Source organism: Nyctereutes procyonoides, unplaced genomic scaffold (genome assembly GCF_905146905.1).
Source record: "Nyctereutes procyonoides isolate TBG_1078 unplaced genomic scaffold, NYPRO_anot_genome, whole genome shotgun sequence".
Taxonomy (NCBI): domain Eukaryota; kingdom Metazoa; phylum Chordata; class Mammalia; order Carnivora; family Canidae; genus Nyctereutes; species Nyctereutes procyonoides.
The window spans coordinates 70,080,538-70,095,510 of NW_026575126.1; the positions used below are offsets into that span (position 1 = coordinate 70,080,538).

A 14,973-nucleotide genomic window follows, 5' to 3' on the forward strand; every position below is an offset into this window, starting at 1 on the left:
CCCTACAATTGTTCCCGGGAGCGCGAGGCAGGCAGTTTTTAAGAGAAGCAGCGACAGGAAATTTGGTCTATTGTTTGAAACAAGAGGTGCAAACAAGTCTCCGCTTTGAAGTGCTGAATAACAAATCCCGCCGGGAATGGAAAGGCGAGAAGCTACAAGATTCCTGAGCTGGTGTCAAATGCACAGGCAGTGGCGGAGGGCAGGAGGGGAAGAGGCGGCCCTCGGAGAAACTGGGGCAGGATTTGTTTGAAGAGAACGTGTCTTAAATAGATCAGGCTTACAGAGGACAGCCAGGGGCCAGGGGGTCATTTCTCTTTTTTCTCCAAGGGAGCCTGTTTTTGAAGGAAAACACCAGGTCCAAAGATGGGGGTGGGAGGCGAGCAGCTCAACAGTGAATCGCAGAGCAGTATTCAAAGAAAACAACACCAAACCCCACCACCTGGTCCGCCTGGGTCGGTCATAAAACGCTATCGCATCCAAGGAGCTTGTGTAAACTAATCCCACCTCCCACTCACCCAGTCCACGTTGCATTTAGGAAGCAGAGAGGGTAGGATACCCGACTTGGAATGATTTGTCATTGTTTTACTGAATGGTCCGTCTTCACCCCTGATAGCGAACCCATGACCCCACCCTCCTGCCGCACTGGTAGCCAGAATGGGATCGTTGATCAGATATTTCCCCAGACGGTCTATTAGACCAGGCTCCCCTAACGTAAAGGAGTGAGAACCCCCTGGGCAATCAGCAAGGAGAATCCCGATGCTGGCTAGGAAAACACACCCCTCTCTCCTGCTGCTCAGATTGCCAAACGCCCCGTCTGGCTGTACTCTGGGGGACTTTTGACTCTCCCCGCCGCCTCTCATTTGTAATCGATGTCTCATTCAAGACCAAGGTCAGGTTATCAATCTTTATTATAGATGCCCTGGACCAGGGTGTCTGGAGCCTCCAACTGCCACAGAGAAATGTCTGGAGACAAAAGCTCCACGGGGAAGGACTGCTGGCAAGCAGGTTGCTGTAAGGTAAGGTGGAGGGATTCCCTCCTGGGCGGGCAATACCCAGGACTTCCTGTCCCAAGAGGGCCACCTGTCCCAAGTCCCAGGTGGGTTCCCACTGACCAGGTTGGAGCCCTGGGTGTGACAGGGGCAGCTGCAGGTAGGCGTAGGGCCCTGTAGGGAGACCAAACATTGGAGAAGTCTCCTTACATCTCTGGTCTTTAGTTTTCTTATATGTAAAATGCTCCCTGCCTTGCAAAGCTGCTGCGAAGATCAGAGATAAAGCTGTGGATGTCTCAGGACAGATGGCAGGTGCTCCCTGGATAGTAATTGTTGTTATTTGGTGGTTTTACAGACAAAGATGACTCTTCCAGGCTTGTGACTTTCAATCTGGCCTTTTTACCCTCAGGACATCAGTAGATAATAGAATATCCTGCATGACTCTATTCCCAACCTCTTCCAAGAGTTTCCATTAAGATGTCTTGTTTGGGGGAGGCCTGACCTCAGGAGTCCCCGAAGGGGAAAGAAGTTCCAAGGGAGGTGTATGGCTGAGTCAGAACGGGGCTGGGTGCCTTGGACCCTGGTCTCAGGAACAGTATCTACCAGCTACAGCAATGGACCTGCACGCAGTTGGGGTTTCCCAGGTTTTTACCTCCATCAGATATTATGTTCTTTTGCACATCAAGTAATCTCTAGAATGGAACCAATTACATGTTCCCAGTGTCTCTTCAGCCAGATCTTAAACTTTCTCCAAGGGCAGAAGCTACTGCATTTCATTTGGCTTTATATACATCCCCCACCTTGCCTCCCTTCCCGCCTGCCCCCAGTACACATGTGCGTACACACACACACACACACACACACACACACACGTTCTCCACCAGCCTGACACAGTCTTCAGGAGCAATTGCAGATTTGAGCTGACTCTAGTTCACATCACATTTGGGAAAGCAGGACACTCTGCTGCTCTGTATGTGGTTGTGGTCTCAGCCCTGATTTCTGAAATAAAAGGTGGTCTGGGGTAAAGAGTCCTTGAAGCTGAATATGAGCGTAGCCTTTGCCAAGGTCAGACCTACCAAAGATTTCATTCTGCTAATAAGTGCTTACATTGCCAAAAGAGAAGGCTGAAGGGTTACAATGCTCTGTGGCATGAAGAATGTATGTCAGGGAAGTGAAAGGCACTTACTAGCCAGCACTGACATGGTACAGGATGAGCAGGCTGTGAGGGGCCATTTTGTCTCACTCCAGGATTTTTTAAATAATATTTTATTTATTTATTCATGAGAGACACACACACAGAGAGGCAGAGACACAGGCAGAGGGAGAAGCAGGCTCTATGCAGGGAGCCCCGTGTGGGACTCGATTGCAGGACCCCGGGATCACAATCTGAACCAAAGGCAGACGCTTAACCACTGAGCCACCCAGGTGCCCCTGGGATTTCTTTGCACGGTGTTCAACCATATTATAAGGAAGGATCAGAGGACTCCCTCGGGCTCCAAACTGGGCACACAATAGGCCCTCGATACATATTTTTTGGAGGAATAAATACATAAAGGTATACATTGCTTCAGAAAGGCATTTAGGAGGGTCAGCCGAGATCAAATCATTGAAAGGTGGTCAGAAAACTAGCAGGCGCTTGGCAGCCTGGGTGAGAAATCCAATCTCTCCATCAAACAGCTCTTGGTGCTCTGAACCTCAGTCCGCTTGTCTGTAAAATGGTATTCCATCAGCACGAATGCGGAGAAGCAAAGTTAGGGTCCGTGGATGTGATTCAGCTGAATGAGAGTAAGTAGCGGCTCGCTTTCATGGGTGCTTGCTCCATGCAAGTAGAGCTCCAAGATTTGTACGTAAGTTTTCTGATTTCATGCTCGCAGCACACAATGAGGTGTGCGCTTCTTTTGTGGAAACTGAGGCTCTGCGAGGTTACATAATGTGCTCAAGTTCAAACTGTTCATTACTAGAATTTGAACCCACATCTGACCCTGTCGTTGCTGGCTTCATTGCAAACTGCTTCTCCTTAGCCCTGCTGTTTAAATGCCGACGGATAAGGCAAGAGAGTCTTTTTGACATGGTGTGCTGCAAACGGGCAGTCAAGTGGGAATGGGTCGTTCGCAGGAACAGCATGTCTGGCAGCACTGTGGCACATTGTTCAAAACGACTGACTCCCCCACCACCCCTGCCCCTTCCGAGATACCACCAGCATCTTCCCATCTGGCCAGTCTTTAAGATGCCAGCCTTCTTTCCACCTCCTGGGCTCCCGGCTGAACAACCCCACTCACCGTTTCCCTTCTTTGTGTGGATTTAGTGTGTGCTGCATTGTGCATGATTTCCTGATCCCAAACACCCTCCACCTTTCTTGCCACCTCTTCCCTCCCACCCTGTCCAACACCCCAACATTTCTGAAGTCTTGGCTCACAAGAAAGCATCTCAGTTCATTGCTTGGATCAAAGCGAGTGCTCTGGGGGTATCTGGTTGGCTGAGTTCAGGGCAGGCAACTCTTGATCTGGGAGTCATGAGTTTGTTGGGGGTGGGGGGAGACATTACTTAAAAGGTTTTTTTTAAAAAAAGCTAATGTTATGGTATGTATTAGCATTTTAATTTCTTCCCTGGATATCATTTGTCTTCTGCTTAGGTTGAATACTTTTTTTTTTTTCCCCACATTGAACAAGATTGTTATTTTTTACTATTGTTATGGACGTATTCCCAACAAAATTGTAAGCTTCAAAAGACAGGGACCTTGCCTGCTGCTTCTGTGTTTCTTTGTAGTGTCTGGCACAACGCTTTGCCCAACAGATAGTGTTTGGTGATTAGATGGTGGATGTTCCAGCATTATTGGTGACATCCTTATCTGCCCTCAAAACAACTTTTGTAAAGAACACAGGGAACCCACACAGCCACGGTTTGTCATTTGGCACCGTATCTGTTATGCCTTCTTCCACTGACTGTAATGACTTCAGTTTTTCTTGAATGCCTTTATGTTTTATACTTGCTTCAATTAGTATTAATAGAACAATACCTTGTGCCTTTATGGGATCTTTTGCTGGAGAGCTCAAAAGCATTTTACAAGAAAGTATTAATTATTCCTATTTTACAGGCAGGAAACCTGAGGCAAAGTCAGTGACTCAGTGGCAAAATTAGGACATGATTTTCCTTCTGTTTTCAATTGTCTATTTTAATCACTAGGTCACGCTACCCCTTCTGGTTAGAGTTAAATTGCTGTTTAAAAAATGCCATATCAGGGACGCCTGGGTGGCTCAGTGGTTGAGCATCTGCTTTGGCTCAGGTCATGATCCCGGGGTCCTGGGATCAAGTTCTGCATTGGACTCCCCTCAGGGAGCCTGCTTCTCCCTCTGCCCATGTCTCTGCCTCTCTCTCTGTGTCTCTCATGAATAAATAAATACAATCCTAAAAAAATATAAAATGCCATATCAGCCTTTTCCACCATCCTTATTTTGAATAATATTCACAATTTTCCTGTATTATAAAGATAGTTTATGCTCATATAGAAATTATAAAAAATACAGAAATATTAAAGAAACTAAAACTTACCCATGAAGTCATTGTCCAGAGGCATGCACGGTTAAGACTGACATATATTTCCTTATGGCATTTTATGTGAATACAGAATATGCTGTTCTTTGTGGCTGGGCTCACCCTATGGCCTGTTTTCAGCTTATATGATGAACATTTCCTTGTCTTGTTACAAATTTTCAAGCATAATTTTTAATGGCTACACACTATTTCATCATTTCTGTGCTATTGGGCATTTCTGTATTGTGGGACATTTAGGTCTTTCCATTTATTTATTTATTTATTATTTTCTATTTGCTTGTTTTTTTACCAAAAATACTTCTGTGCTGAAAATATTTGCATTTCATTCTTTTATTTGACATTTTTACTTTTCAGACTATACATGTACATGTGTGTGAATATTTTAATTAGAGAAAGCGATTGCTAGATTAGAGGTCCATTCTCCTGGCTTCTTTTTTTCTATCTCACACACAAACAACATTTTGACATCCTATTGAGATTCTGCTAGCTACTTAGACCTCTAAAGATATTATAATAATACAGAGTCTCAAAAACTGACACTAGATCAAATATCTATTGTGAATGGAGCTTGAGGGAATGAGAAAAGTTTTTTATTCACTGCTAGAAATATCAGCTTCCCTATTTTCCAGTGGAACAAGCTTTTGGAATCTTCCAAACCACAGTTACCAGGGAAAAAATAATATCCAGCCAAACAGTGCTCATGACAAAAGAAAATCTAATTACATTTCATGAAAACAAATCTTCATTCAACTCCAACCATATAACACTGCAGAGATGTGTCATAAATGATCTTGTGGAGAAACAAAACAATATTTTGCTTCATGTTGTAAATGTGATTTTTTAAAAAGCATGTCTCTACTCTATATGTCTTGGCATCAGGGATATAGTTGTGTGTTTAAAATACTGGATGGCAAACTGATATTGTGAGAGCAATATTAATAATGAAAGGTCAATATAAATAGAATGCATATGGCTCCCACTTCCCAGGAGGAAAGAAAAAGAATTAATATAAGGTCTTAGCCCAGAACATGAACTTTACATTAAGCAAGATAATAATAATATTTATACAGTACTTTACACATTTCAAGCCCTTTCAAGCTACTGTCAATGTACACTATTAATTTCTAGTGATTCAGCAATGACATCAGTGAGAGGATCATGTAGGAGGGCATTTGTTTCCATAGTGCACAGGAAATAAGTAACACTCCATGAACACGGGTATCTCACGAGGAGGCAGAGGCAAGAAGGGGGAAAATGAGCTGTGATATTCTAATAATCTCAAAAATTCAAGAAAATTTATATTAGAACAGAAGTTTGGTAAAAAGAGACTCTGGCAGGGGAGGGGGTGTAGCTGGTGAGGTGCAGTTGGCAGAAATTGTTGGGTGATGGGAAGCCCCAGGTCCTTCCTTGGGGCTTGGGAGTCCCAAAGCAGTGAGCAGTTGAGTCCGTGAAGCTCCATTCGAAGGCTTCAGCTTCTAGCTTTCTTGTTTAAGAGCGGAGGAGAGCAGAATGTAATCATTAGAGGTGCAGAAAGATACCTAGAGCTAGTGGCATGGACATATGCTGTCCAGAAGTGTAAGGCAAAGTTAAATGGTGGGCCAGAAATGAAGTCTTTGAAGATTTCTAAAAGGGTCTTGGAGACTGAGAGAATGCTGTCACCAGACAGAGGCTGATAGGGGTGGTGAAGAGGAGAGCCCTACTGCTTAGAAATCATTATAGTTTGTTCTTACAAGTTTGGCAGGTTCTTGGTACAATTATATAACTACACATACATTTGGCGGATAGAGATGAATTATGTACTATGCATGTAATTACATGTAGCAAAATGTGTACTTTTATTTGGTGGGTATTTACATAGTAGGGTGAATAGCATACTTAGAAATAATTAACATAAAGTATTATTTAAAAAACAAAACAATTAAAAGTAGTTTGGTTTTCTTGAGCTCCCAAAAGAAAAAAAAAAAGAATCTGGAATCTTGCTTTTATTTATTCCAGTAGTCCATGCCAAATTGTTCTGGAAGGCAGTCGCCAAAGACAAAAGGAAGACAAAGTAATTTCCTTCTGTTATTCATACTCTTTTGATTTAAGGAAAAGGCCTCTTCAAATTTAAAGTGTCTCAAAACTTCTGTCTGGCCTTAGATTTTCCTAAATTTAAAACATTTACAATTCAGTCGACGTGAATGAATACCTTGATTTAATTTTCACCTTCTATCTTTGTAAAATTGAGATTCTCTTATGACTTATTAGGAGTATGATTCATTTTTACCCATGTACTACAAAGTAAGCACGTATTTATGTTTGTGAATAAATTATGATGTAAACGTTAAGCATCATGTCTTGTCTCTGCTTAACTGTTTCTTGTTGAACACCCTTCAAAAACAGTACTAATTCGGATGCAAAAATATTCAGAAAGTGTAGTAAAGTTTCGGAATGAAACTCTTTAGTTTTCTTTTCAAGCATATCACATGAGATCTCTGAATTTTTTCATTATCTGTAGAGTTTAGATCATTTTCCAACTTTTTCTGGAGATAAAGTTTCTAGGTGAAACTTCATTTTATGAGTCCATTATAAATAAGATCTCAGAACATAAAGACTCTTGTGAGAGAGAGTATTTTTTCTTTTTTAATAATGCTCTACATTGTGAGACATTTTTCATTTTGGAAGAATTTTTTGACGGTTAATTCCTTCAAAAAATTAGGTGACATGTATCAGAACAACTACTATCCCAGAGTCTTTAGAAAACAAGGCAGTATTATTTTCCTTTCTTTGGGGGTACCAAAGAGGACCAATTTAGTCATGATCAACCCATATGGTATTTTAGAGAATTTGCCAATTTTCACCTTAGGATTTAATCAACTGTGTGTAGAGGTCAGGAGAGTAGGAAAATGGAAACTTCTAAAAGTGCTTTAACCATTTTTGATAAGTTATATCCATTAATGTTATCACACCCCCAGTACTGGCTACTGTATTTTTCAGAGGCGAAACCAAATAGGTCAGAAAAGAAACTTAGGAATTCTGGACCTAGATTCCAGTTGTTAGTTGCCTTATTTGGTGCTAAGCTGTATTTCTTTTAAAGGTGTCAGCAACAAACATTGATTGGTCACTCCACACTCTCCCCAGCCCCACTGTCCCCACCTGATTATTTGGGGCTTGATTTTTGAAAGCTGGGGATGGAGAATTAGTCACAAACTTGGGAAGTGTGAGCTTTCCTTCCCTAAAAGGAGAGCCTGAACGTCAAAAAGTGAGAAGAATGCTTCTGTATTGTTTTCCTTCGGCTCCATTGTAAGAAAATGACTTTTAGTCAAAATGCTTCTCTGTTCTGGGCCAGTTGCTTGCTAACCTCTTATACTTTTTTTTTGGGGGGGGGTTCTAGTCATTATCTTATTGTCTTTGTGGGTCCTAATGGAGATCTAAGTCCTAAAGCCTTTCCATTTTCTGAATATTTTATACAGAATACAATTTAGTAGGTCTACTCTGTTTGGATGTCAGCAAGTCCTCCTAATCTTCCACAATGCTAAGACAAAGTCAAGCTGAAAAAAAAAAAAAGAAAACCCGAAGAAAATAGTCTTTAGAAATAGACAGAATTTATTCTGATCCTATGTCTCCACTCAAGGAAAATTAAATATGTTTTTATAGGTCCCTGATGATTACTTCACTCTGCTAAGATAATTTTTGATCAGTGGTTTATTTCGAATGCCATTTTAAAGTGGTAACATTTTGTGGTGTTGGCAAAGTTATCCCAACCCTCCCTTTCCTCCCCAGGAGAGCAAGAAGCCTTGTATAACGCAAAACTTTGGTAGAAGACATTCAAATGTTATTTAAATAGAGCTTGACCTCTGGTCCAGTCAATGTATTGTTTCTCTCCTGGCCAAGTTAGCATGCAAATAGTGTAAATACAACCAGAAATGTAACAGGGGTATCTAATACTCATCAAATTCATTTCTAAAATATTGCAGTGGATTCAGAACCCTGAATTCCAACCAGATGTACTTCTGGAGTATTACACAGGTCATATATATTTCACTTTTTTTTTGGTTCAAACCCAGGGGATCGACACGATAATTAGATTGAGAACATCTGCACCAAATCCAAACCATTTCCCTGATCCTTCCTTGAGCCTTCCCCACGGGAGCGGTTTTTTTATTTATTTTTTATTTTTTAAGCCCTTGCACATTTTATTTGTCTAGCCCCCTTTAGGGCAATTCCGAGGTTTTGCCTGCCTGCCACCGCACATATAGGAGGCGAGCGCAGACGTACCCCCAAGAGTAGGATGGCGGGGGGGGGGGGGGAATCGTTAAGGATGTGGCATCTTGTCGGGACAGGAATCCCCAGAGGTGGCAGTGCAGCTTCCCGCCTGGGGCCTGGCTCCGGGACAGGGCGTGGCCAGGCGCGGGGCGCGCGGGTGGGCACGTGCGCGGGGACCCGAGGACGCGAGTGTCGGGGCGCCGCTGCCCTCTACCGGGCGGCGCGGTCGGAGCTGCAGTGCGGCCGCCTGGCGACTGCGCGCGCGGGCTCGGGCGCCCCACACCAAGGCGGTCCTCGGCGTTCCCGAGGTCGCCACTGCCCTGCCCGGCGTCACAGCATCGGGGGCCGAGGCTCGCGGCGCCCCGCCCGCCCGCCCGGCTCCTGCCCCGCGCGCTCCCACCACCTGCTTCCTGCCCCTCCTGCCGGTTGGGGCTGCGAGGCCGGGACGCGGAGGGAACCCCCCGGCCGACTTCAGGAGCCGCGCGCTGAGCACACCGAGACGCCTGGTGTGCAGCGCGAGACCTGGGGGGCACGTGTGTCCTCTACTCCCGTGGCCTTTCGTTTCCAGTCCTTTCCACTCCAGAAGGCTCCATTCGCCCCCTTGATCAGCGCTAAGCCCTCGCGCTCGGTTCGAAAAGCAGTTATATCCCACTTACATGCTTTATTTTGTATTCCATCCGGATTTTATTCACATATAATTTCCAAGATTAAGGAATTTGGGGGTTTAACTGAGGACGCGTCAACTGGAGAGCGGGAGAGAGGAAGAGGACAGTATTCCTACTGGAAAGTCCAACTCACACGTGTGTATAATCAGTGAAAGATGACGCTCATAAAACGTGTACTTTTGCCAGGTTTCTGCGAAAAGAAGAAATCCAAAGCGAACTGACTCTCGGGTTTGAATTTTAGCAGTTCTGTACACCCGGGACCACGCTTTCTGTAAGAAGCGTTACCCACTCGTTCCAAGTTTCTGCACCAAAAGGAGTGCAAGCCCAAGTGTCTGAACTACAGGAAGTTTCCAGGGCTGTTCCGCTGCCGCGGTGCGGGGGATACACAACCGTGCCCGCCGGGACTTTTCCTGCCTCGGCCTAGGCGGGCGCAGCTCGGGCGGAGGGGGCGGCGCGGACCCCGGCCGCCGGGATCGCGGGGCGCCTCGGGGCGTCGCGGGGGCCGCGCTGCCACCGCTCCGGGCGTTAACGGGTGCAGCGGCAGGAGGGTCGGGGCTGGTCTCGCCCCAACTCCACTCCCCCCAGCTGGAAACGCCGTCCCCGGCAGGCTCGGCCCGAGTCCCGCGGGGGCCCGGGGCGGTGGGCGTGCGGCGGCCGCTAGCCGGCTCGCCGGGCACACGCGCGGGGTCGGGGCTCGGGGCTCGGGGCTCGGGGTCGGGGCTCGGGCAGGTGGTCGCGGCGGTTCGGCGCCGGCTGGAGGGCGAGCGAAAGCGGCGCGGCTCCGGCGCCCGCCCGGACACGGCCGAAAGCCCCCGGCCGGAGGCCCCGGAGGCCCGAGGCCCGGAGGGGTGGCGGTCGCCCGCTGCGGGCCGCCCGCGACCCCCGGGTTCCCGCCCCGCCCCCGCCCCCGCCCCGCGTAGCACGCCCCAGGTGAGCCGGGCCCCGGGCCTCCCGCGGGGGCCCCGGCGCCCCTCCCGCCGCCCTCCAGCGCCCCCTCGGGGCCGGGCCGCCGCCCGCCGCCGCCGGGGCCGGGGCGGGGCCGGGGGCCGGGGGCCGGGGGCCGGGGGCCCGGGAGGGGCGGGGGTCGCGGGCCGGGCACCGGGCGCGGGGGGAGGGGCAGGGCGCCGGGGCCGCGCGCGCCAGGCCCCGCGGCCACCGCCGCGCCCTCGGGCTCAGACTCCGGCTCCGGCTCGGGCTCGCCATGGCTGCGGCGGCGCCGTGAGGAGGAGTCCGCGTCCTCCGTGGCGGCGGCGGCGGCCGGCTCCAGGCCGGGTTTTGGCGCCGCCCGCCTGCTGCCTCCTGGCGGCTCCTGAACTCCAGCCCCCTCTCTATCAGCCTCTCACTCCGTCTCAATATGTCTCAAGATGGCGGCCAATGTGGGATCGATGTTTCAATATTGGAAGCGCTTTGATTTACAGCAGCTGCAGGTCAGGCTTCTGCTCGCTCGGCCTCTCGCCCGGGGGTGGGGGCTGCGGGCGGTCGCGGCCTCCCCCGGGGCTCCGGGCTGCCCGGCCGCCGGGGGGCCGCGGCGGCGGGGAGGAGGGGGGTGCCGGGGAAAGCGGGGCCGAGTCGGGGACAAGTCCCTCTCGCTCCCCGGCCCCCATTGATAACTCGCTTGATCAGAAATTGATCCTCTTTGTTCAATTCATCGATCAGCCCAAGATGGCGCCGGGAGCCGCCGCCGCCACCGCTGCCCCCGGTGTCGGCCCCCACCCCGGGCGCCCCCCCGGCCCTGCGCCGCCGCCGCCGCCGCCGCCGCCGCCGCCGCCGCGGGACCGGGGAGGGGGCGGCCCCGGCGGCCCGCGGGGTGCGCGCGCGAGCGGGGAGCGGGCGGCGGCGGCGGCGGCGGCGGCGGGCGCTGCGCGGGGAGGGGGGGCGCCCGGGGACGGCGCCCGGCCGCGCGCCCCGCGCCCCCGGCCCACCGTATTCCCGGGGAAAGTTTGTGGGGAGTTGCTGTGGGGGGTGAAGCGCCTGCCTCTCCAGGAGGAGCCGCCGCCGCCACTGCCGCCGGCGCGGCGGAGCTGGGGCTGGTGGCGCTGTGGTGCCGCCGGCTCGGGGGAGGGTCAGAGCGGCCACCGGCGGCGGCGGCGGCGGCGGCGGCGGCGCGGCGCGGCCCGGCTCCGGCCAGGCGGGCGGGTGGCCGGGCAGGCGGCCGGGCGTCCGCGCGCCCCGGCCCCGGCCCCGGCCCCGGCCGGCCCGGGCCCCGGCCGCCGCGCGGGGCTGTCAGCCGGCCGGGGCCGCGCCGCCGCTCCCGCACCCGGCGCCCGGCTCCCCGAGCGGACCCCGGGGTTTGTTTACGTCCGGGCGGGCGCCCCGGGGCCACCCGCGGCCGCCCCGCTCTTTTGTGTGCCTGCCCGAGAGGCGCGGACCGGCCTCTCCGCGGCGGGAGACCCCGGCAGGGGCGCTGAGGGGAGACTCGCGGGGGGCGGCAGGCACCGAGCGCGGAGCCGTGGGTCGGAGCGCCCGGCGGGAGCCGCTGCGGGCGGAGGGCAGCAACTTTCCCCGCGCGCAGGCTCCGCGCTGGCCCCCGGCCCTCCCCGCGGGGGCCTCGCGCGCAATGGAGCGCGCGGCCGGTCCCCTCCGAAATGCCTCCTCGGGTCGGGTTCTCGAAAGCAGAGCCCCGGGGGCCCCCCGGGACTGTGGCGTGCCGGGCCGTGGTCCGCGCCCCGACCCCGGAGCGTCGCGGGGGGATCGCGCGGGGGCTCCCCGTCCGGCGCCCGCGCCGCCGCGGTGCCCGGGGGGCGCGTCCCTGCCGGCCGCCCCCGACCCGGAGGAGCGGCGCTGCCCCGGGCTTCGCCCCGAACCTGCCGGCTCCGCGCTCGCGGCGCCCGGACAGCCCCGGGACTCTGCCAGGTGGATGTTGTGCGTAGCCGGAGCCAAGTTGAAGGTGAGCGGCGTGTGGTCCGGGAGCCCCCCCCCGCCCCCCCGCCCCGGGAGCGCTGCGGCCGGCGGGAGGGCAGGTTGGTCTGCGGCTGGCCGGGGCCCAGGGCGGCCGGTGCTCCGGGATCGCCCAGCGTCCCTTGGGGACGGCCGCGGCGTCCAACCCCGCCGGGTGCGGGAAGGCAAACTCGACCGAACTTTCCCAACCCGGAGGACTGGTGACGGTGACCCGGGATACTTTAAGTCAGGAGGGAGGCAGATGAACTCCAGATGCAGCCTTGTAGGAAACGAAGCGGATTGCATTAAAACGTCTATCAGCGGAGTCCGACAACTTTAATTGTACATGCTTGTTTTCTGTTTCTGCCTACGTAAGAACGGTAAAGCAGACTCATAGTCGTTATGAAATTTCTTCAGATTTCTCGCTTAACTAGGAAGAAGACTATGTGAAATATGTATTTCCGATAAGATTAAAACTTAAAGGAGTTTGAGTATTTATTGACTAAAATAGATTACTCCAAAGTGTCTATTGTGTAAATTAGATTCCTGAATGTAATGAACACAGCCGAATGGCATTTTTGATGAATTGGTCTACCCTGTTTTAGTAAAAATAGCTCCCTTTTACCATAATTTAATTCCTGTGCTTACTGTAAAACCCGTTGTGGAGTTTTGAAGAGACAAACCTTAATTTTTTTTTTTTCTTCTTGGCTTCTTAAGTGGACATGTAGCTGAACATTGGCGAGGTTTATTTTTTAAGCATCTTGGCAAAACTCCATGGGAGATGGATTTGGTTTCCAGAGCGGTATTAGGTTTTTAGGAACTCTCTGACACCACGAATCTGTGGGTGATCAGCTACTTGAGGATATCATGAGGATGTTTAATACTGTGACTTACAGAACTGGGTTGGAAGTTTTCTTGTCAGTCTTTGTCAACGAACGTTAAGGTGTTGATCTTGAAAAAGAAAATTAGGTGAGTGAGCATCACTATCGTCCTCTGTACAGAGCATCCGTCGGCTTTGGGTGGGAGATAAAGATTGGGCCCCAGATGATTTCCTGCTCCTCCATCACAGGTTTGAGAAACTTCATTTGACTATGGAATGCCAAAGTTCAAGTATAAGGCTAAACTCGTTCTTTTCTCCGGGCCCTGAAGAGGCCTTTTGAGTTGGTATCCAGTTTAACGTCATCTCTGTTCCCACAGACAGTAAGTAGTAAGTGAGCCAGTGAGACTGCAGTTTGAGAGGAGAGAATTCATTAGTTTCAGACTCTTCTCATCTTTCCACAACCCCTGACCCAGAGATCGGGTTGCCTGCAGAGCCAGCTCGGGCTATGGCCCTGCCACCTGAGGGCAGATCTCAGCTAGACTCAGACCCAGGTTGGACACTTAATGCTGGTTTGCTTGAGACAAGGCAGTTGTGCCCCTCCCATGCCTCTACTACACCCTCAGTGAGCCGGGCCTGAGTTCTCATCCTCATCCCTCTGCTTGGTCTTGAAGCTCCTTGGGACGTGGACTGAGTGCCCAGGAAGAGAGCTTCTAAAGATTGAGCTCTATTTCGTTTCCTTTGCAGTCCCAAAGGCTTGTGGTATGGAAGTGTCAGTGCTTTGGTGTTGCTAAGACTAGTTGGACAAGTTTTTGTCCTATCCCAGACTTGTAAAAACCAGACTTTTTTTTTTTTTTGTTACAAGAAAAACACCATTGTATAAATTTGTCTTTTATTTTTTTTTTTTTATTTTTTTTAAAGATTTTATTTATTCATTCATGATAGTCACACAGAGAGAGACAGAGAGGCAGAGACACAGGCAGAGGGAGAAGCAGGCTCCATGCAGGGAGCCCGACGTGGGATTTGATCCCGGGTCCCCAGGATCGTGCCCCGGGCCAAAGGCAGGCGCCAAACCGCTGCGCCACCCAGGGATCCCTAAATTTGTCTTTTAAAGACATATTTGAAAAGAGAACAGTTTCTAAAACAAGTTCATGTAACTCCGTGAGCGAAGCTTTTCGGGCATGGGGCCTGCCACTGACTGGCTTCCCTTTGGGGCGTTATTCCTGCGTGGTAACTAGTGCTCCCCTTTAAGGAGTCTCTGCAAAAGTAACCTTGAAACATTATCCTCTTTATCAAAATCAGAAAATAATTCCCGTTTTGCTGAAAGTCCCATTTCTCTGATAGGTTTTATTTTGTGTTTTCCTGTTACGGCAGTATTCCCCAGAAGTAGATCATTTTGATTACAATACGTATCCCGTCTTGTACCCTTTAGAAAATACGGAGGAAACAAATCATCAAGGAGTTCTACACAGCTGCTGTCTTTGTTTCCTTGGTTCTTTTAATATCGGTGTCTTCGAGATTGGGTGTGGGAGGGGGTCACTTCACTGTCAGTGGATTAAAATTCACTTTAGTGGTTTTTGTTTTGTTTTGTTCGAAAGGTGCAAGGCAGTGGAGGGATGGGGTTATGCAAGAGTTTCTGATGCAGTTGGGTGGTGGAGTCCCCCCCCCTTGGGGGGTGGGGAGGCTTTTCCTCAGTTTCACTTAGCTCTTGCCAGTAGTTAGCTACATGAGGAAGTTGGAAGGGCAAGGGGACAAATTGCCAGTCCTCTTAGGAATTACTCTCTCCTAGCCCACTGAGCTAATCTTAAAAATGCTGTCTGGGGAGCAG

General features: G+C 50.7%; 1 protein-coding gene across 8 annotated transcripts in view; it reads left to right on the top strand.

Moving 5' to 3' along the window:
• Positions 1-566: 566 nt before the first annotated feature.
• CUX1 (cut like homeobox 1) overlaps positions 567-14,973 on the top strand; it is a 373,714-nt gene continuing 359,307 nt past the window's right edge. For 3 of the 8 annotated variants that reach the window (XM_055339491.1, XM_055339487.1, XM_055339488.1), the window contains exon 1: positions 11,680-12,338. In XM_055339491.1, the coding sequence (XP_055195466.1) occupies positions 12,009-12,338 (330 nt within the window). In that variant the 5' untranslated portion in view covers positions 11,680-12,008. Of the gene's footprint in view, positions 1,017-10,601; positions 10,879-11,679; positions 12,339-14,973 lie in introns of those variants that run through there. The other 5 variants (XM_055339490.1, XM_055339494.1, XM_055339489.1 and 2 more) reach the window with 4 other exon arrangements.